The sequence below is a fragment of the Lepeophtheirus salmonis genome, chromosome Z, assembly GCF_016086655.4.
Source record: "Lepeophtheirus salmonis chromosome Z, UVic_Lsal_1.4, whole genome shotgun sequence".
In the NCBI taxonomy this organism is placed as follows: Eukaryota; Metazoa; Arthropoda; class Copepoda; order Siphonostomatoida; family Caligidae; genus Lepeophtheirus; species Lepeophtheirus salmonis.
In genome coordinates, this window is record NC_092584.1 from 21,481,186 (window position 1) to 21,505,429 (window position 24,244).

Genomic DNA, 24,244 nt, shown 5'->3' on the forward strand with positions numbered 1-24,244 from the left:
ACAAATTTTTGATCAAAACCCAGTGCTTATCTCAAGGTATTACAGAATAAATAATTTTTTTTTTGAGTTTGGAATACAGACGTAATTTACTACTGACTAATTTTTTTCTTGCCGCCTTTTTCTTTGTGAGAGAATGGCTACTATATACAATAAGTGAAATATATTTGTATAGTAATTTTGAAAACTAGAAAACATTCACGAAAGACGCAGTTTATTAAGTACATTACACATTTAAATCTATATACAAAATGATCTATTAATATTATATTTTCTGAACACAAAGACGGTTGAGCTGCTTTGGACAATGAACTATGTCTGGTTCGCTGGCAATCATTTACTCATAAATATTCTAATACTACTTATAATACTACAACGATAATGAACACATGTATGAGTATATCAATAGAGCTTTTAAAATACTTCCATCATATCCAGGAAATCTCCAAAAGGAACGGAAGGTGGAGCTGGTGATGGGGGTTTTGTGGACTGCTTTTCCTTTTTATCAGCTCTCTTAACACGGGTAGTCTTTTTAGGAACAGTCTTTTTCTTCTCTTCATCTTTCTCATCCTCATCATAGTCCTTGAGAATCAATTTCTTTTCTCTGACAGGCTCAATGACAAGAGACTCTACAACTCTCCCTCCTTCCTCTGAAAACTCTGTTTTAATACTCTTGATGGAGCCATCCATGAGTAGCAAGTTCATTCCAGGTTGATCAATCACTCTGTCATAGATTGTGGACTTTCTACGACGCCTTCGGCTTGAAGCCTCGTCCAAACGTGTTACGTCTGAACTATCAAAAGAGGACGTAACGGAAGATGATGAAAATGAATTAAATGCAACTGATTTGATGGTTGAAGTGGATTGTATGCTTGATTTTCTTTCATCCTCTCTTTTAACTAAGGGGGGTGGATCTTCTCCATCAGCCACAGAGGAAGGATGGGCAGCAGGAGTAGAAGTTGGGGGGTGTAAGGGACCACTGAGTCTTTTTTGTTGGTTCTCCATTCTCTTGTAAAAACGACTTTTTCGTGCCTCAATGAGATCTTCTCTCTTTTTTCTTTCCCGTTCCCGTTTTTCCTTCTGCTTCTTTTGTTCCTCAAGGATCTGCCTTTCTCGCTCTTCTTGCCGGATCCGATCTAAACGTTCCTTTTCTTTTTGTTTTGTACAAGGACAATCATTTGGATGATTTTCTCCAGGATAATTAAGACCTGTTAGACTTCCCAAACAAACACGGTTTGATTGAAGTCTATGAACCTATAAGATACATTAATAAATATGTTTACTAGATTATTATGGACCCTGGTTAAAATTAGAAAGTTGTATAAGTTTATGTTGCCTCATAATTATCATGTTCAATTGATTAAAATTACATCAAATGAGTTTAAATACTTGTTTGGAATACAGGCTTGGGTAACAAAATGTAAATTGTTAATTAATGTTAATTTCATCATTAACATGTGAAGGGTTAGGTATTATTTTCCATATTCCGGTTCAACCATCCTTCGTGCATAAACAGACTATCATAAACATTTCATTTTCTCGTTATCATGAAGGGGCAAGAAGCCAAAAGGTAGCGACTCTCTTACTTCTTAGATATTGAAGTTAAGTTGGCGAGGATTATAGTCATCCTTGAAAACCATGCTCCAGGAGAATGGTTTTCAAGGTTGACCAGAATGATGGATAAAATCTCTTTAGGGAAGCAAGATGTGGAGGGTACAATTTAAAGAGGGATACAGAGTTCCTCTCTTCCTTGGAGTAGAATAAAAAGTTAAGCCCCCAAATCAATGAACTACCTCGCCAACGACATCTCCACATTTTTCTTCCCAATCTTGTAATCAAGCTGCAAGTTTTTTAAATTATATATCAAAATAAGAAAATGACTTTAAAAAAGATTTTTTTTGTTCCTAATCACTTCTTAATTGTTTCAAAAAGTTTTTTTTTTTTCAAGGTTTTAAAATAAACTTTCCCGAGTTTCAATAACATAATGAACAAATATAAATATACAAATTGACTAATTGTATTTACTTTTAAGAGCATGGATTGATAGGTGGACTCCAAGTCTTCCAGTTTGTTCCAAACACTTCGCATGTTGTTAGTAATGGAATCAGCCTTATAATAGATTTGTCTAACCATGAGATCAATTTTGGCATCTCTAAATTGCTCTGAACACTTTTGCTTCTTATAATGATAGTCCCCACAAGTTGGGCACTTACGATTGGATGCATATTTTTTTCGCTTGGTTGAGATCACCTTTCTACGTCTCCGTCGTCTGGCTTCCTCATTCAGTCTACGTCCTCTTCCTATCTTCCATGAATCTAAATCCTTTTTTGAGGTTTTCTTCCTTCCTCTACCTGTGTCCACTTTTGCTGTTATCAGCTGTATTTTATGACGCAAGGCGATGTCCTTAACCAGTCTGAAATAATAATCAATTATTTAGTTATCCCTTAGAAGATTGGAGATTCAAATAACTCATGGGCAGAAAATTCTCGGCTTCACGCATAGATAAACTTTTTTTTATTTCAACTCAATTTCAGTGAGTATCAACCTTCAAAAGACAGCAGTCAAAATTTAATGACAATTTACTCTTTAGTTTGTGAGTTATTCTGTTAAGTGTGACGCTGCTACGTTTGTCATTTCCAAAACAATGGATCAAAATAATCTTAATTTTACACTGCTTCTTGATAAAAAACAACAACAACACCTGTTTCAGCTAATTAATGGATTGAAAAGTGTTGTGGGGGACTCTACTTCAAAGAGTGAATATAAAATAGTAATACTATTAATTTAATATCTTATTTTAGAACGAAATTAAAGGGTTTTCTTTTTTAGGATAGAAATTTTTCAGTACATGTGGTACGTAGAGCCAAAAGTTTATTAAATTTTTTAATTAGGGTAGGAACTATTTTTTCCCTCCAGAAATATCTGGGTTTTACAACTAAGATAAATTCCCAAGAAAAACGTATTTTTAATACTTTTTCCCCAATTTTCCGACCAATGTCTCACTTTTTCCCCCTCCAACGTGTGTGTACCTTTAAAAAAAACTATTTGAACATTTTTATTAGAAAGTATTGTTTTTTATGACATTTTAAATCCCTTTGCCTAGTCTCTATCGATATTTAGTTGAGTGGAGACAGACTATTTTTCCCTGTGATTGCACGATATTAAATTATACTTTTATGAAAATTAAAATTTTATTATGGAAAATCTGTGGATATAAACTCCATAAAGATGATTTTTAACATCTCTTCATGACATGAGCAATACAATTTTTTTTTTTTACAAAAAAACCTCAGTATGTTTTATATGCGATGATATTATGGGGGAAAATTGAAACTAATAGATTAGTAAATATTGTAAAACTTTATGTTCGTCTTTTTTTGAGTATTTAGTAGTATTTTATAACAAATTATTTTTTGTTTTTTGTAACTTTGAAGGTCTTTTTGATCAGTTACCTGTCTACGGATGTAATTTTTTAATATAGTTGGAGTTGTATGTATAGCGTATCTATGACGTAATATTTTTATTTTAGTTGCTTTTTTTTTTTAGATAAAAATTTGGGAAGTGGGTTTTAGGTTTCTAAATCCCAGTAGTTCTACTCGCAAAAAAAGAAAAGAAAAAAGTACATAGCACACTAATGAATTAATACGCAGACCCCATCATCACCTCTTATGGATAACCCTGCAAAGACGTCGGGTTGAAGACCCTTTATTCCGATGAAAAAATTTCCCTTTTCTTGGATCTGTAGGAACCCTTGACTGATCATATTCTCTTGGTTCAGGTGTAACAGCAACTCTGGTAGAAAAAATTTCTGCAGCAATTCTTTCAATCCATCGCTTAGACTTTGGAGGTATATTTGGACTTGGAGTACGACGAAAAGAAATGGGATCATTGGAGAGATCCGGGCTTTTACCTCGAAGGATTTGACCAGTAGTTTGGGGTGAGAGTAAATTGGTTATATAGCGAGCTGTGTCACCTACAGCCTTGTCCTTTGGAATCTGAACCCTTGGTACTATCAGTCTGGTTTTACTTTTGGAAATCTTCTTTCCTCCGGGTCTTGGCTCTTTCATCACCATTTTGGATGTCCTAACAGTATTTCTATGGAAAAGATATATTTAGGTAATGTTTGAATACTAAGCAAATTGGATACAAAAAATGAAATTATTATTTACGGTCACATTTTACAACGACAGATTTTTGTAATATTTTTGAAATACTCTATTAAAAGGGTAATATTGAATATTTAATTAAAGTCTATACGGACCTTGATTGAAAAATAAATAAATAAGCATTTAACACTTTAAATATACTTTATACATTTTCAAGGGGACTAAAATATTTAAGTATTTTGACAAACAGTTTATAAAATTACATATATATTTTCTATATCGTATATCTAACTAAAAAATATTAATATCATAAAATCATCGTAGAAATTAAAATCTTTTAATGAACCTATTTCTTACATAATAGCCGTATGGCAGTTTTATTCATTTTTACAGCAATTTGATAATATTACTTTCAGTTTATAGGCAAAAATAGTCTATTTTATTTTACAAAAAAATTTATTCACTGTGTTCCAGATGTGTGGCGATAATATAAAAGAACGCCGGGAGAGTTTTTCTCAATATTGCGACAGTATGATAAACTGTTGATATGAGTACTATAATTTACAAGATTTATTTTTGCCCAAAATAATCGCTCAGAATAAAATATATAATAAATAAAAAAATTACAAGAACAACTTTTTTGTACATATAACAGAGAAATTGACTCATATGGGAAAATGATAAACGCCGTCTTTATTTTAGATATTTAGAGTTTCATATCAAATATAACTACTTTGAAAATCAAAGACCTTTCAAATAGCATATTTGATTACATCTCTTAAAATTAAAATAATCTGGGCAAACCTTTATATTTGCATCACGGATCTGTAATTAGTCGTTTTTTATTCACACATCAAATCAGATCTTGAGTTTGTAGGATTTTAATTTGTTGAGTATTTTTACTGTAAATTATAAATTTCAGCCGATTTTTGAGTAATACAAGAATTCACACAAAAATAATTCACTTATTTGTTTTAAAATTTAATGGAAATTACAAAAGTGTGTATATATTTAGTTAAAATATTAAATATATGTTTGTTGCAAGTGTACCAACATAAAAAAATATAAAAAATCCGCACACGAAATACAGTAATATGTATATTGCCTGCAAAATTTGAAAATCCACCTTACTTTTTGAACACACCTCGTATTTAATAGGAAACGATTTCATTCAAAGAAAATACATTGTAAAAGTAATAAAGACCTCGTTTTGAGGCATTGAAGTTTTGTTGTGTTTTCATCTGTTTAAAAACATTTTTTTTCGGGATTGGATGGTCTATTATAAAAAAAAAAAAAAATTAATGAAGTCTTTTTATTCTGTATGCCCAAAAGTTCGACTAAATATGTAAACTTAAATTATTATCTAACATATGTAAAAATATAATTTGTTCATGTTATTTTGCTAAAAAATTGCACTATACGACAGTTGCAACAGTCCCTTTTTGTGGAACATTAATAAAACTACATATGTACATAGTTATAAAAAGTTTATATATCTGTTTATTATATTATCAAGTCCTGTGAAAAATCAATAATTTTTCTCATCTTTCCTTCGAGATTTTGAGTAAAAACTGTTTTTGTGAGGTAAAACTAATGTAAGAGTAATCCGGGTCGTCCTCAAGAGGTTTGCTCGAAGGATGATAGTCAGCCTCCCCCAATTAAGAAATTTTTGCTTATTACTAGATAGTTTAAAAATGTGAAGTTTCAGTTAATTTAAAAAATGAAATCCTTTATTTCATTTCTCAAAAATTTATCAAAAAATATTAATTTCTTCAAAAATCGATAAAAAAATTTCATCTAAAAATGTAATGTTTCTAAATTTTTCTCTAAAAAATTTTATATTTCTAAAATTTTTTGTGAACAACTGTGGATTTTTGGAAATCTTTATCCAATAAATCAAATTTTTGTCAACAGTTGGGGATTTTAGATTTTTTTTTTCGAAAAAAATTAATTTCTTGAAAAACTATGGATTTTTTGAAAAATTTCCTTACAAAAATGTGTATATTTGAAATTTTTAACAAAAAAATTAAGTTTATGTGAATAGCTCTAGAATTTTGAAATTTTTTTCCAAAAAAAATATTTATTTTTGAATAGTTGTGAATTTTTAAAATTTTCGTGAATAAATATATATTTTTGAAATTTTTTCACAATTTTTTTTTGAGAAGAAGCGTCGTATTTTAAAATTTTCAAAAAAATAAAAATAAAATATTCAATATTCGTAAATATAAGATCATATGTATTTTCATGAACAGTGACGGCATAAGTAGTTTAAACAGACAGTGCTTGAAGGATCTTTAATCCGGTCGTCTCTGATATGTATACAGTATTTGTTCTAGAACATATCGTGTAGATTAGAAAATTGCCCCATAAAGTGAGATAAAAAAAATGGTCCATAAATTCACGGTCTTAGACCGCGGTCTGGACGGAAAAATTGGTGTAGAAAAAATCACTTATGCTGAACCGAACAAAAATTTCGAGTTTCAATACTAGGACCCAAACTGTAAACAATGTCAAATTATTGATAGTATATCAAATGTCACTCAATATAGGCCACAAAAACAAATTTTTTGGGACGTAAAAGTTTTTTATACGTATCGAGGTAAAAACAATCAATATCCTACCAGCTCAAGACAATGTTAAGAATTTGTTGTGTTGTTTTATTGTTTTTTGAGGGGGAACATAAAATGGATCCAGGAATAGATGTGAAAGATATATTATTCTGCATAGAAAACTTTTTTTTAATACCAATTTTCTCTATTTATAAATTATCAAAGTGCCAAAGATCAAAGGGACTGGTCCTAAAAATGAACGAAACTGGACCAAATAAAATGCCCGATGTATTACTAGTTATAGTTAGTCCCTTTCTGTCCACACTATTAATCAGCGGTAAAGGGGCACCCTTTTACCGCATGTCCAAGTCGAGTCTCAAGTCTTTCTTCACAAGTTCTTGAATATTTTCATCGTGTCCTCAAATGATTAATTTTGAGTTTATTTCAAGTCCATAATCATAACACTATGCAACAAAATGAACGTCTTGGAACGCCTACAGACTGAACCCCACATTCATTATTGTCATTTAAACCGTAGAACGCAAATATGAACTTTAAAACTTTCAATACATGAAGGGTTGCCCTTTAAAGCCTTTTCCAAAAAATCAAGTTTTTAGGGTATAACTAAGATTCAGTGCATATTTTGACGACGAAAAAATTTAATTACTTATGAATCTATATGATTAGATAATTTATATGTAAAGGAATCAGAACAAGTTAATAGATGCTTAATATAAAAATGCTACTTGTTTGAATCCCCTTACATATAAATTATGTAATTATATGGACTCTTATATAATTATTTTTTTTCGTCGGAATATTATTTTTACATATATTCACGCAACCTAACTAACTTATTATATTTATTTTTTTTATAAATTTTATCAACTTAATTGACCATAACTCATTCAAAATCGACCTTTTTTACAGGCATATTTTTTTTAATTAAAATATAAGGTATATTCTCTAAGTGCAGCTATGGTATAAAGTATAAGAAGAAAAAATAAAAAAGATATTAGCATCAAAGTAAGGTTCTTCATTTTACTCGATTTTTTGGTGGTTATACACATTTTTTATCAAATATAATCAAGATGACGCAATAAATGATTTATTTTTGTAATACTGGAATGCTTTTATCAATTTGTTATTCACTTTAATTTTCATATATATTAATAATTTTTTTATTTAATAAAAAAAAAAAAGAAGATAGTTTGATAAAAGTATTATCAAGTTATATAAAATAATTAAAAAAACATTTTTAGACGCAACATACAAAAAATAAAAAATCTTTCATGTCGAAATATGGCACTGAATCTAAGTTATACCCTCAAAACTAGAATTTGAAAAAGCCTTTTATATGCCAACCCTTCATCAATTGAAGGCTTTAATTGTCATATTCGTGTACTACGGCTTATATACAATAATAAATGTGGGTTTCATCCTGCGGGCAAAAATGCTGTTGCATTCCGTAATAAAATATGTAGGCCTTTTTTGAGTTGAATATATTCTATTAGCTTTCAAGTAGAGTAATGAGTCTTTGTTTCAAAATTTATTGATTGTAAGATCAAGTCTTCAAAATATTGATTCGAGTTCAATTCGATTGACAAGTCTTGATTCCATGTGCCCACCTCATATATATTTCAAGACTAACTCTTTACTCCTCTCCTAGAACCCCTGTGGTTCATTCCATAAAGTCCAAAAATGCACCCCTTGAGAGAACCCTCGTAATAAAAAGATTATAAAACTGGGATAATGTATGCACATTGCATGGTATACATAAGAAATAAAATAGCATAAAAATACATTATTCCTTATTACCATTTTTTTTATTTATATAATTAGTAAACAGTGTACACTGTATGCAAAAAAAATAAAATAAACATATATAGAATAAAATACTGTAAATATGTACGTACAACCTGCATATGGTAATCCTTAGTAATTACAGAGATGCCAATTACAAAATTACTGTGCCTCTGCAAATTAAAATTTGTTCCATTTGAAAGAGTTTATTTCTCTTTCTAGATATATATAGTAGGTTTAGCATGTCATACAAAATCTACCGCAAAGTACATTGCAAGTTCTGTTTGGTAGACTCTTTTTAAATATTGTAGACATTTTGGCAGTCGGCACTGGAGATGATGGAAAGTAAACGGATAGGAATGATTTATAAAGTAAATGTAGTCAATTTTACAGTATTTATTATATACTATTCATGCAATCTCTTGATGTACCAGGTGCTTTCCCTCTACAGATGAAAAATAACACATCATATCTGTATATATAAGAAAATGTTATTAGAAGATACCTATTGAGGAGAAAAAGATATCCTTAATTAGGGACCCGAACGTTAAAATATCGAGGATGGCAATAAACAATAAAGGAACAGGAATCGTTAAACTTCCCACATTTGATTTCCAACTACCTTCGTTATGGGTTGTCCAGCATGAATTCCAGTTTTGGGTCAAAGGAATTAGTCAATCTGCAATATCCTTGTCATTGGACGATTTAACAGCTCACGCATGGCCCTTATGATAGAAAATCCTTTCAAAGATAAATATTTTACCATTAAAGGTGGTATTCTTGTTATATTACTTCCTTCGGATAGCGAAAAGTTCAAGGCTTTTCTGTATACATGTGCCACTGTTGAACAAAATGATAAATCTAATAGATATACTCAAATTTTATTTGGAAGCCAGAGGTTTTTGTATGGAAGCACGGCCGTTTCTAATCCAACTCGAACAAGAGGAAGATGATTTCACAGATTCTTCCTTCCGAAGGAAGACCAAAAACTCCTTAATCCTTACCATGGTCGACGAGAAATTTTATAAGGAGCTTGTAAACGACAATTGTAAGTGTCACTAACTTAAAGTATTAAAAAAAGTCAAAATATGAATTTGAAAATGGGATTTTACGTTGTGTATGGAGTGTTTCTTCCCGTAAATACCTCAATTATTAAAATTCATTGGCTATTTACTGAGAAATCCGAAGATTCGTGGTAAAAAAAAAATCCATTTTCTCCTTGAATCGCACGTAATAATAATCATATTCTTAAGACTGGCGTATTAAATATGACGCACGGAGTTTATTTGTTATTATTATACTCAAATTATATATTTCTTCATTTAGTACTGTCGTAGTTTTAATCACGGAACTTACACTTTACTAGATCTGAAATGTATGTTTTTTGTCATACGAAGCTCAATACCAGAAAAGAATGAATATAACATAAACATGACAAATCTCTAATAATTTATTACCCTCTACAAACTTCTTCATCTCATAAGAACTGATTCCGTCTATCCATTTTCATATTTTTTTCACCCATAAATATAAAAAGGTTCCACGTCCCTTGGATTAAAAAAAATCTCTTTTAATTAAAAGGTTATATTTGGCTCCAAACGTTGAAGCCAATTTGAAGATAGCAAATCATTCCTATAATTTATTAGCGACTACAAATCTCTTCATTTCATCAAACTGATTCTGTGAATCAACTTTTTTATTTTTTAACTAAAATATTCGAGCTTTCTTAGGTATGTTGAATATTTTTTGTCAACTGAGGGGTGATTTTTTTCCCCTAACTACTACGCAAATCTGCAGTTCATTACATCTTCTATTTATTAGGGACTACAAACTGCTTCATCTCATTTAAACTGATTCTTGTCGATCAATTTATATATTTTTTTCAATAATGAATAGGAAAAACGTTCAAGCTTCTTTATCTTAAAAAAAAAAAAGTTCTATAATTCAAAAGGGTCGATTTTGGCCCAAAACGCCGAAACCAGTTCGGAGGTAATTTTAAGTTATTACATGAAGATTTGTATTACAATTTTTTCTTTAATTTTTGCAATGCCAATATAGTTTAACCCCTAAAACATTATTAGGATAATTATTTGTAACTTTTTTAAGACAAAGTAATCAAATTTATGTTAGAAACGATGAATATATTTACGGTGTTTTACGCGTCACGGAACTTCTTATCGATCAGTTGTTCGAGCAAATTAAGACATGTGGGAGAAAAAAGATATGAGCTCTCCCTCTTTTGCAACATACCTACGCTATTATTTCATAAGACTTAGTTTATCGCTGTGTATTTATATATAATTATTGAATAGTTATGTGCTACATGTAACTATGCGATGCATAGTTACATGCATGCGTGCATGCACGCTACATGCAACGCGCTCCTTATTACTCATTTTCATCTGGGGGTTCACGTTTGGAGCGACCTCTTTACGTTCTCCGATGCGACCTCTATACATATAAAGAATAACCAATAATATGTTTTTATATAAGATGAACCAAGTACTAAAAAAGTTATTAGGATATACTTTTCTAGCAGAAAAAGATATCCCTAAACCATCTCATTTACAAATTTCCTGGGATCTCCCTGAAGGACAATTTCCTTGCAGCCCTAATCTATATTTATACACTATATGTATATATTTCAACTCATAATATATAATATAAAAAAACAACACTAATTGAACAAAATAAACTAACTTTTCAAAACATGTTTATTAACTAACTTTCATTTAAAAAAATAAAATAAATACTTCTTACACCATGCACCAATTTTTTATTTTCAAAACTTATACTTTTTACTATTAATGAGTTGATGAAATGGTTCACTGCATTTTCAACTTGCATGATTGTGACCTACCATACCTGAGCTAATAATAATTGGATTATTTTTATGATCACTTTTTTTTGGTCAACTTTATTCATTTTATTGAAGAAAACATTGCCCGTCAGCAAAAAAACTACCTAGAATGATTATTTTATATATTGAGTGCGGATGACAATTGTATTCTCCTGCTAAATATCGTCAATTTCTTACAACAAACTGTTATTATTAACCATTTGGCTGTGTCGTAAAGGGCACTTAAAGTATTCCAAATTGCGTGAAAAGTCTATGGATCGAAAAGAATATATCCAAAGGACAATTTGCCGAACGTACGTATGGATAAATGCAATTGCATAATTTCGTTCAATTTAAAAAATATAGTTTGATAAATAGATTTTGTCGAAATTGGTAAATTGATTTGTGTGATTATTTTGCTCATAATATTTTTTATCAATTATATTTATTAATGATCATTATATATTCACAGCGTAGCAGCAGGTTCGAATGTGGTTCGAATCTTTTCCTTTTTCGTACTTTAAATAAATTTAATAATAAACACAACAGCGATTCAAATTTGATATGATGGATCATTTATAATAGAAAAGACTATTGGATTGAGGAACAAACACAATATCAGGGAAGAACAGTTAGTTCCACTTTGTTATGATCCAGGATGTATCAGAAGAAGTGGTGAGGCAAACCACTTGAAGATTCAGGGAGGGGCTCAAAGATTGTTTATACAATTATCATTAATTAATGCAGAAGTATTTTTCTGCAAAATAACAGTAATTAGTTTACCTAAATGATATACATATACGGGGTAATTCTGGTAAATCCAAACTACCTTCAACTGAATCTTGGAGAAGCAAGTTGATGTTTGAAATTTTATTTACATGTTTTAATTATACAAAAGAAAAAAAAATCAGTGAATGTGTTGGCAATTTTCGCTAATCATTCACTCAGTACGAGGTCTAAAGTATTTGCAGACCTTGGCCACGTCCACGATGGAACCTTTGTTCTGCTACTTGATGATAGATGCATTCAAGGTGTTGATTCTGTTGTGTGAATTGGCAGAGATATTCCTCTCTTACTCCCCCTAAGAGAAGTAATCATATAGACGGAGTTAGAGGGTCCGTCGGTAGGAGATGGATCAAAATAACACTTTCTCTTCTTAAAACCAGTTTTGGGTATTGCAGCCCTTGTGAAAGGGTTTGAGTTTTCTTGTAACAGTATTTTAACACTATTGGCCTCAGCTTTCATCCATGGTACCCCTTGAGGGGAAAGGAGTCTACGGTACCTATCGGCACCCAGCCTCTTATTTGGCTAAGGAAATTGATGAGCATGACACTGCCGTTGCTCCCAGTAACCCCAAGGGTAATGATGCTGTTTGTAAACTTGCTTTTCAAGAAGTTAGCTCTCTCTGTGGCCAACCATTTGTCGTTCTAGATGTATTTGGAACAGTCGACAGTTGATTGTTTCTCATCCAAATAAAAGATGATTCGGTTAGCATGGGAATTCAAATCCTTCAGCAATTTTCTTCCGTATATGACCCCTCCTTCTTCCAGCCGTTTCAGACGTCGTAGACAGTGCTGGATATCTTCTTGATGTAGCCTGTGGTATGTAGCACGCTAGCAAGTTTGATGAAGGCGTTTCTCCGGGTCTCCTTCATCGTAAATTCTTTTAAAACAAAAATTGTGCAACTGATTTAAATCTCAGGCTCAACTTGTCACTTTGAAATAGAAATAACAGAGTTAAATGCTTTCTTAATTGTTCATAATTTAGTTCAAGATTGCCCTTATTTACTTGAACGACCCTGTACATTAAATGAGCAATATCTAATTATCGTACTACTGTTTTGGGCCAATGATCCTAGAACCCCAAAATTGATTGTCACAATAAAATAATGATAAATTAATATATTTTACTTGACAGGGGTCATATAAGAGTTATACATATAACTTTTCCTCCAAATTTGAATAATACACCTATAATTGACTCAAATTTTGAGTTTTTTTTCAAGATTGCTTTTATGTTGAGGCACCACAAATGAGCTATTGGGTAAATAATAATACTAGTTATTATTAAAATAGGATTTTTTGCTTATGTTTGTATAAATGTAGTGTGTTTTTTTTTTTTTTTGCATTGTCATAATTATGTTTGAAGGTACGGAAATTTAACTTCTAACATTGGGATACTAATTGCAACTAATAAAATATTATTTTTGTTCTCAACAATTAAAGGAACAGCAATGTATGCAACATTGAACACATTTCGAGGGCTCTTTTTTTCGCACCCACACACACACACCCACTCAAATGAATACTCCCTCTACTTTGTAATTTATACTTTATAAAAAAAAAAGGGTAGGATTTTTTTTTACTATATTAAAATTTGCAAAATAATGAATAAATGAAAACTTAAATAAAAGTTTATATAATTACATAGTGCTTTGATAAAACATTTTGTTTGCAAATAGGAGTTTTTTCTCACACAACTGTAAAAATAAGGAAACCCGTTTAATATAAGTATGGGACATGGACTCCGGACTCAAACTGGACTCGAGTCCGAGGTTTGAATACTTGACTTGATTTATAAAACCAAAGACACATAAATTTATCAGACTCGAGTCAATTTTTCTATAATTTTTCTCACTTTCATTTAATTTGTTTACTAACTAAAAAAAAAAATGCTCGCTTCAGCATAGGAAGCAAAATAATAGCAATAATTCGAGTTATATTTTATTTAGATGCTATTTCACTATGAAAATTTGGTTATTTTAAATTCAAATACTGAACTCAAAATAATAAAAGATTCTACTTGAACATGACTCAAGTACGTCTTTTGAAAGCTTGAGACTTGACTTATGTTTAAAATCAAAGATCAGAATAAAACGCAATACCTAAGACTACATTAACCCAATCTGTAACACATTTCTTTTTTTAAATCGTTGAAAAAAAAAGCTTGTTGGTCACATTGAACAGGGATTCTCAACCTTTTTTTAGTGATGAGTGCCCCTTACCAGAAAAAAAAAAAACATGTGTTTAGCTTCAGTTACTGAGGCAAAGGGTTTGGATTTTGGAACATTTGTATAAGTAGAAGGAAAGTATTGTAATTATAATAAAACACAAAAATATATATTTGATTATGAATTTTTAATATTACCTAAGCCAAAGACTGCCAGGTATGTATATTTTATAAGGAGAAGTTAACAGGATAACGACACTGTTTGGTTTTTTTTCCAAAAATATGTAATTGTATGATTTATTTTCAAAATAATTGACTCCTTTGGACACCTCTGTAACTGAGGCTAAAACATGATTTTTTCTAGTGAGGGGTTACCAAATATATCTAAACTTATTCTGGATTTATAATCACTACCCTGTATATCATATGGAAACAATTATTTGGACTTTTTAGCGTTTAGTTGTATAAGGGTCATTTAAGAAGAGAACCAGTGAGGGGTTTTGATTTGAACTAGGTTCTGACCACTACATCTGAAAGTCGACTAAATCTACAAAATATTCTATTTGGGTGAGTTTTTCTCTGGCAAGTCCTTTCTTTGTATTTGACGATAATTCGATTAAATTCACTCATAGGCCTACTTTTATTTCTTGTATATGTGACCTGTCAATACAATAAATAATTTAAAAAAATATCTTTATTAAATTTGTACTCTTAGAAAAATTATAATCAATATATATGAATAAATTATTCAAATAAATATCTTGAAGGCGTCGCAAATTGCAATTGTCAATTTATCTTTTTCTTGATTATTGTTCCAGCTTGTTTTAATGTTGACACACCATCTAAGTATATACTTTGAGTTACATTATTATGCTTGAACTTATCCTGTTTTTTTTTGTTCTCATAAATAATAGATAAATCTGAAATGACGTTAATATTTCTGGAGACGTTTGTTACAAAAGGAATAAAGTAATTATATTCTATGAACTTTCTTTTCCTTTTTGACAAGCAAAATAATATCTTAACTTTTTTATTTACGTTATTCTAATTCAGTCTTGACAAACCCTTATGGCATCAACTAGGCATTACATTATTCAAGGAATTCTTCGTTGTGGAGATCCATCACAAGAAAATCAGATGTGATCCTATAAAACCTTATATCCTTATGTATTGAATAATTATATTATGTGTTAAACTTATAATGAAAAGAAGAATCTATTTATCTATTATCTATTTACTAAAAATAGGCCCTTTGATATTTCCCCCTAATTCAATAATAATATGTGTATAAACACATATTATTAAAGTATTGTACCCGTCATGTTTCTTTGGGTCGAACAAATGTGGTTATCAACCTTTTGTCTAATTATACTTGGAAGAGAAGGTTGACCTCACTCATTAGCTGTAGTTGATATACTTCAAAAATGGGTAAAAAAACTACTTTTTTCGATGACCATAGGTTAAAATAAGGTTGTTCTTAGTGCGGAATGACCGTAAAGATATGTTGTAACAAAACAGTTGTTCACACTCCCATCAGTAACTTTCCAAAACTAATGGATTTATGCGGACAAAAAGACAAGAGGGTGTCCAAGGAAAATGTTCAGAAGAGATGAAGCCATGATCAAGTTGACTGTTTCGAGATCTCTCACTAGTTTTTGCATAAAAACTAAATCGTATTTGTATTTAAAAAGGGCGCAACGTAATTGTCAGCACTAATTCACGTCGTTTGAGTAAATCGGGTTCGTTTGATTTCTAAAATACATTTCTTTTTCTGCTAAAATAAGAAAATATCCTAGTTGGTCTAAAACCTTTTTCGAATTACTCTATAACTCCTTAACAAATATGAAGGATAGAGAAATCATTCATGAGTACTTTTGAAGTTATACTTTATGCTAAGATATTTTCTTTCATCAAGAATGAAAGAATTATAAAAATAACTGTTAAGGAAATAAAAAAAAAAAAACTTTTCATAATGCCAACAATAAATTCAAAAATTTAAGATGTCGTATTGAGTTTTTGAAAATGCAACCAAAGGTCTAAGGAAAACTTGGATCCCCCGGAAAAGTATGATGGACTTTTACATATCTAAAGTCAATTCCGAAAAACTACAATACCTCAGTTTGACCAAAAGTGTAACTCTAACAACTAAACCGCATTTAAAAAAATCTGTTTCTGCATAAATATATGTATTTACTTAGTTAGTTTCTAAAAAAAGTACAACTTCTGTTGAGTCTGTGAAATCCGTTTTTTCTTGTTTTTACTAAAAGAGTTTAATGTAAGATTTGTCTCCTCATCTGCCCAAACTGTGATATTATTGAGCATATATCAGTTGGAATATATACGGTATGGAAATTATGGAGGATATGTGCGTAGCAATAACATAAAAGCAAGCTGGGATGTTTTTGATGAAACAGAGAAAATACTATATAAGTATTTACTTAAATGAAAAACCAAAGATGATTTTTAAATGAGTCAAATACAATATTAAACCACTGAGAAACTGTCGAACAAGTTATTAATATTATAAATATATTTTTTTAATTTGTACATGAACATATTATATACAAGTTCAGTCAATTTGACAATAGGTTATTTGAACTTTAAATCGAATTTTGACATCATCAATATAATCAATTTGAGTAGGTGAGGCTTCTTCTTAACCAGCGTATCCCTTTCTTCTTTTCGTTATTCCCGCAACGTGAATACTCATAGCAACTTCTTTAAAAATAACTTTCACGCCATGGCGTCTCAGTATCTTTAATGATCAGTGTTACCAAATAACCGATTTTGATCAAGTTATGTGAACCTTAAAAATCATGGCTCATAAGGACTTTATCGCTTTTTTAAATTAATATAAATTATAGTACTCATATTAACAAATATTTTTATCATACTGTCGCAATATTGAGAAAAAGTATCCCAGCTTTATTTTATGTTATCGCCAGACATAAATCCAAATAATTATTTTTGAACATTTATGTACTATAAATAAAAAATAAAAATTCATGAATTTTCTAAGTAGACATTTTTAAAATGTACAATTGTGTAGTAAAATTGAAAGCAAAGGCTTTGGAGAAAACATACAATTGTTTCTTTTGCATATAAATATGGGCTGTCAACTCAAAAGCGAGCTAGAATTATTTTTCTTCATAAATATTGAATGTAGTTTACAATTGTCTTATTTCACGAAGTAGACTCAATTTCTATACAAAAAATTCTTCATATTAACCCATTGGGTTTGCCAAAAATTTAATTTAAAATAAGTTGATATACTTTATTTGAAAAAGTCGTATCACAGCTATTTGAACTATCTTAAATCAGATAAAAGACCTAAACTATAGCCCAAATTCTTTTATATCGTAATTGATACATATATATGAATAAAAAGCCTTTGATCAACTCAAATATGTCATGGACATATTTGGGTTTTGTCTATATATGAAGTAAAACAAAAAATGGATTTGATCTTTTTCTGGATTTTTGTCCAATATTGTTTTTACGTTGACAAACCACATTTATGCAAAATATCAAATTTGTTTTCCTGAAAAAGTGTATATTATCCGATTTTAATTGCAAATATATACAAGCTCAACTTATTTATACAGGTTAAAAATGTTTTTATCTTCCGGATTCTAATGGTTCATATACAAAAAAAATAAAATTTAATCGTCATTTAATTAAAGAAATAAATTCCCTCTTTAAAGATTTTAATATCTTTCATTTCAATTACAAAGACCTTACCTCTATGTTCAATAATCTAAAATGTCGTTCTCTTTGCTAACTTCTTGAATAGTAGATCATTTTGCCGATGATTATTGAAAGACCAAAGTAAATTGGAAGGGATTCCGTCCAATAGAAAATATAAACTAAATATATTTCTTCATTTGTTTTACGCGAAGGTCTTTAGTTGCTTATACTTTTGTATATTTAAATATCAAAAGAGAAGCAACACTCACACGAAGGGAGAAGAAATGTGCGGGAGGAATTAAGAGTGGAGAGCCTTTTGATAGGTTTCTACTTGTTCGTATATAGTTACAATAGGAAGGTTTGTATTATTAATTAGGGTGGATTGGTGCAATGAAGGCACAACACATCACTCATTATTGAAACACTTTTTTTTCTTTTGGTTGTGAAGCTTTAATTTAAAGTGTAGATTCAATTTAAAAAATGGTAATTCATCATTCATACAACTCTAAAGTGACTTTCTCTTTTATGAATTTCTACCTACTTAAGTGTTAAGAAATTCAGTTTTTTTTTTTTTTGCATTGCACATAATAAAATACTTTGGTTAAGGAAGTTTTTTGTAATTTTTTTTTTGGAAGGAAGTATGTACCTCTAATTTCAATTAGAATAATGTATGTCAATTTTAGCAAATCCCTATTTTTGTACAGGACAGGACAGCAAAACGTAGACTATTAATTAGGGTTAATTTTCTCATAAAAATGGCATGTGATTTGGATAATTATGACTTTGTGATTAACAAAGCGCTCACTGAGAACCACTACGACCCTTCAGGGTCTCATAATTTCCCGTATGACGATGCTGTGAAAAAGGAAGTATAACAAAAGAGACAGAAATTCATTTTTTTTTTGTAAATAAAACTTCAAAATAGCTCCATACCAACTTAAGATCAGGGTTTTTTCGCTTCTAGAAATATTGCCCTCCGGAATATTGAATGTAGAAAATTAGCCGTAGTTATTGTGCAGATATGGTTTACCCCGTTTAAAAACATTGTAACTACCAAACATAAAAAAATTAGTTTAAAAAATCTTTTTAGGTATAATCATAGAACAAGATTTTGACTTTGAAATGCTTCTTCACAAAAAGGCATATTTCAGAAGTGACAATAAGGTAACTTCATTATTCTATTAATATATTCAGTGCAAAACCATACTATGTGGTTTTAACCACCTTATCTACAATGCATGTTGGATTTCTTCACAGAAATCGTGAGTATTTGACACTGACTATTAGATCTAGAGGTGTGCAGACGTCCTGTTTTCACGCTCTGACACAGATGGGACTGACCTATCTAAGGATTCTTAGATAGTTTTCCTATCTCCAGAAAACCGTTGAACATAGATTGCAGCTGTGGAAGCTACCATTATAAAAAAGCAATAGGAAATTAGGAGGACCTTGAAGAAGTTTGTGAAAATTGATAATTCCAATTTATATGCATGATCTGTGATATAAATCTTACTTTATCTTAACTTACATTAGTAAATTGAAATTTAACTGTTCAACATCTCAAAAAGATTAGTTATTTATTTATCAAAAATATAACTTAGCCCAATTTTATAAATTAATTTTTAGCTCTAACTCGATTTTTGATATGCTGCAGGTCGTGCTCAATGCCAAATTGTTGAAAAACTAATAATCTTTGAATAGATTCAAACAATAGCAGACATATATGTTGTGTTGGTTCATATTTAGGACTGAAGCCTGCATTCACTTCAGTCTTGATCTGGTCCATTAAAGTCCTAAAAGTAATGAAGTTCAGTCCTAGATGAGATCACTTATCTTTACATTTTTTTAATAATGTATTCAAGTACTGTCAGTCCTTAATATCGAGGGTCTTAAACAACGTTACCAAGGACCGATATGAGTACTGAACGCTCCGTAATATTGTTGTATATTTTATCATGTCAAAATCAAACCAATTTTGAATAACTGAACCAACAACAGAATGTATGGCACTGTCCCCGGACTCCCGATTTATATTTGCCTGGCCGACCCATTTGTGTTGGAGTTTGGTTTTTATAAATCCTGGACAGGTCTGAGACTGATATAATACTTGGTGGACGAACTATTTTCGCCTTTTAAAAATGTTCTGTCTAGATCAGTATCGTACAAAATTAGGTCAAAACGGATTATATATAGGAAAAAAACGTGATTTATATAGAATCAAGAACATTCAACTTAAAACTAAATAGACATAGGTTTAAATACCATAATTAGCTGTATATTTTTTGTTGACTATGTTGTCCTTCAAGTGCAATAACAGACTCGGCGCACGGGTCAACAGATAGATAGCTCCTAACGATGAACGCCGAGTCAATGTTGTAGTACACTATCATCATGGTATTTGGTATGAAATCCAATTTTGGATGAAAAGCGCAACATACATTCTTCTTCAAGGCACCCTAAGCAACAAAGTTCAGGGAGTTGAGGTCAGGGCCGAAAGAGGGCCATAGGGAGGCATGCCGTATTTTTGCTTCGGAAATTTTGGTGCAAGCTGTTCTTTAAAGACTATTACCATCCTTTCTGAACGTCTTTATATTGTAGGCTGTCTGGATGGATATACTAATTGTCTCGGCATCCTTCTCAGATCTGATTTTAGACTCTCTGGATAGATATACTAACTGTCTTGACATCCTTCTCAGAACTGACTCCGGCAGGAAGAGATCGCACACACGTTGCATTTTTTTGTCGTGGCTCCAACATTTGAAGACATAGAGATATAGCATGATTTTTTTGGGTCTCAGCTGTCGTTTAATTGCGTAATGAAAATTTGCAATTAAAAATCATGGGGAGTAAATCATAATTAATTGCTTCCCCAAGTTTTGAGTTCCCAATCTGTAGATGAATATATGAGAGCCTGATGTTATGTTTCAAAATTGTGAACATTTGAACTATTAGTTTTAATTTATTTTTGTGTTTTGCATCAATCCAATTTGTACAACTCATAAGACAATTGACCCATAAATTGAGATGTCCATGTTTTAAAAAAGATTAAATATCGATTTACGGTCTAAGATTGCGTCTGAATTAAAATATTGGTCCAAATCGGTTTATTTAAAATTGCTTAAGACCAAACCAAGTTCGATGTCGAAAGTAGTTTCAACACTGAGTATTCTCATATTATTATGTATCATTCCAAAAGCAAGAGTTAATGAGGTTCCTGAAACATAAAACAAAGACACTCTTTGATTAATTATACTATTATTACAATACAATGTACGAAAATATATTCATTAATTACTTAGACAAACAGAATATGCAATTGCTTTTTTCTCTATTTTGTTTACTCAAGGCTAAAAGCTCAATTTATTTAGCATTCATAAAGTCATTATATCGCCTCTCTCTAGCCCTGTGAGTATTAAAAGCAGCACGTAATGATAAACGAAATAAAAGAATGTTGTATCGACTTGAACAACTATGAATTTGGATTGATTCGATTGAACAGATTATTATTCATCTAAAATATTAAATCAAAAGTATCAACTTTGACTTTATACAGTAATGAATCTGCTTAATTTGGTTTCTACAGAGAGTGGACCAAAAACTTGTTGTATCATGACTAAATTACGAAAACCCTGATTTTTACCGAATTAAGAAAAGTAAAACAAAATAAAAAATTTCCATATTTAACTATATTTCATATTGAATATGTCCTTTTCCAGAAACAATGACTGCCTCGACAAGCTGGCATACAAATTGTCATCTCTTGAGGATGCTGTTGTCATAAGGGTAGCTCCGAGCGAATCCAAATTTGGATGAGGGATGTGGCAGACTTTTTTACCAAGACGCTTCAAACTCCAAAGTCAATGATATTGGGCTGGGATGAAGAAGGACCCCATTGAGACAAGTCAGAAGTTGGGCATATTTTAAAAAAGAAGTTTGTGTTCTTCTTGGCTGTATGGGGCTTTAATGGGCTTCTTGTTGTTGTAAACAAGCTGAATGGGTATGCTAATGGTCTCTTCTACCTTTTTGGTACGGACACGTCCCGGAGGATATCACAATTAGCATTTCATTTTTTTGTTGTTTAACTGACATTTTGCCACTGAGAGACAAACTGATAAAAAAAACTTGTTTTGGTTTAATTTTGGTTTCAGCAGCTGTTTGGTTGTGTAAAAAAGCATTCTAATTAAAAATAACCGGTATAAAATCGTAGTTAAATGGTGCTACAAGTTTTGAGTCCTCACTCTTTAAACCTCATCAAATACTTTGGTTTGGTGGCGCTGCTGTTTCTAAGCATGGAACACTCTATACCATTGGTTCCTAACCTTTTTATTGTTGGAGAGTCCTATTCCTTATTTTGTTAGGAAACATCTTAATTCTGTCGAAAAATTTGGCTTTATTATTATTTTTTATAATTATTTTAATAAAAGACCATTTTGAAAATAATTTTGGATGACGATTTCTTCGAAAATAAATTTCTCGATGTTCTTTTTTTTGAAAAAAATATTCTTATATGACTTTGATAACCTTGCAGAGCCCTACACGATACACTACGGAGCCCCAGTCAAGAATTACTGTTCTATTCATAAAACAAGCACTCTGTTTTTAGATTCCTTTTTTTTTTTGGTTTTTTTTGACAAAATAAGAACAACTTTTTTTTTAGTAATGATTAGAACAGGAGAATAGTTTTGAAATGAAACAGGGAATGGAATTAAACTAATCGATTAACAAAATTCTTTAGGAATTAAAAAGTGTTTTAATTAATTATTCTTCCAATGGCATAAATAAATAAATCAACCAAAAAATATAAATTTAAACTCCCTAAGATATTCACTACACGTTTTTTTTTTATTCAATTCTCTCTTTCATTTTAAAATTTTCCTTCTAAATAAAAATAGAAAACAAAAAGTTCTTAGGAAAAGATTTTGCGAGTTCTTTGTAAAGAGGGGTTATTTCTCAGAGAAATATTTAAAACAGTCACAATTTATAAAGAGGATCTTCTAATCTTTAAGGAGACATACAATGCATCTATCATTTTTTTTAATGAATTTAACGATCTCACATTCAATAAAAAATATATCTTCATAAAGTACTGAGTGATAAGAATTACAGGGTCTTCCGGCAAATCGTGACTCTGGAGCCTTCTGTCAGAAGGTTAATTGGGATCTTTGTGTATAAAGAACAATCTCAAGTAGTCCTTCACGCCCTCCTGGCCTTTTGAACAAAACTTGTCCAATAAATTAGGGCCCACTTTGAACATGCCTAGGTGAATCACAGAAGTTTAACATTTCACACACCGTCATATTTGATATAGAAAAGCCTGCTCACCAAAGATCATCATAATCAGTGATAGTCATGCTGTGGGAGTGTGACCACTTGAAATTTGAAAAATTAACTGATTTTTATAAATCAACGTAATAAACATTTAGGAGCTAAATTGCAGTCAGTCAACTTTTATATTATATTCTGTGAAATTATTTTATTTTGCCAATATTTATTTTTTGAAAGCAAACGCATGTTCCACATTCCCTCAATGCAGTATATCAAACTACTGTATTTCTAAGGAAAACTTCAAAATTTCGCCTCTAGAAGGAAACCAGAATCACTTCATAACTATTTCTTAAGCCTTATTACTACGCATTATAATAAAGAACGTTAAGTGGCCACATCCATACATATTAAGAAAGCAAATTTTGTCTCTTTGTCAGCGTTTAATAACTCCGATCAATACCGCTTACTACATTAAGTAAATTAATAAATGGACTGTGCCTACTAAAGTTTCATCTTTTTTTTTTAAATTGATCAACTTTGCTCGACTCAAATCTCAACTTCAAAAACCATGCTAGGAAATAATACTTTTTAAAAGTGAATTTACTAAGAAACCCAGAGAGAGAAAAAACAAAACAAAAAAATTATACATATATGTATGCCTATGTGATCCATAGAATGAGGTAAGAATGCACTTTTTTTCTTCTTTATTTCTTTTCAACCCACAAGCCCCTTAGTGGTCATAAAAACTTTTTCATAAAAACTTTCGTTTCAAAAATATACATAAGTATTTATAAATAAACTACTATTGACAAATGCAATGGAACAAAAGGTTAATGACCCTTGTTCAATCATTTAGGGTATAGGGTTGAAAATAAGTTCATGGGTTAGAATTTAGATTCGAAACCTATACCATTTTTTGCTGGGTCTCAATCCATTATGGCAGGGTTGTACATCTTATCAAGATTGTTCCTACGAGGATGTCTAATAATTAAAATGATCATACCATGAGTCAATTAAGAGAAAAAAAAAGTTAAAATATTTTTGCAAAA

The 24,244-nt window shown here is 30.7% G+C and overlaps 1 protein-coding gene across 1 annotated transcript; it reads right to left on the reverse strand.

The window, feature by feature from the left end:
• Positions 1-281: 281 nt before the first annotated feature.
• On the reverse strand, positions 282-18,079 carry LOC121130568 (uncharacterized). Its single transcript, XM_040726315.2, has 4 exons — positions 17,985-18,079; positions 3,661-4,092; positions 2,023-2,410; positions 282-1,251 (listed from the first exon to the last, which is right to left on the reverse strand). The coding sequence occupies exons 2-4, from the start codon at positions 4,068-4,070 to the stop codon at positions 412-414; spliced, it is 1,638 nt and encodes a 545-aa protein (XP_040582249.1). The 5' UTR covers positions 4,071-4,092; positions 17,985-18,079; the 3' UTR covers positions 282-411.
• Between the last annotated feature and the right edge of the window lie 6,165 nt (positions 18,080-24,244).

Excerpts from the sequence above, each read along its gene's own strand:
- LOC121130568 (XM_040726315.2), bottom strand. The coding sequence starts at position 4,070 with ATGGTGATGAAAGAGCCAAGACCCGGAGGAAAGAAGATTTCCAAAAGT. Across the intron at positions 2,411-3,660 it reads TGCAGGGTTATCCATAAGAG|ACTGGTTAAGGACATCGCCT; the intron begins GTGATGATGGGG and ends TTATTATTTCAG. Across the intron at positions 1,252-2,022 it reads ATCAATCCATGCTCTTAAAA|GTTCATAGACTTCAATCAAA; the intron begins GTAAATACAATT and ends TGTATCTTATAG.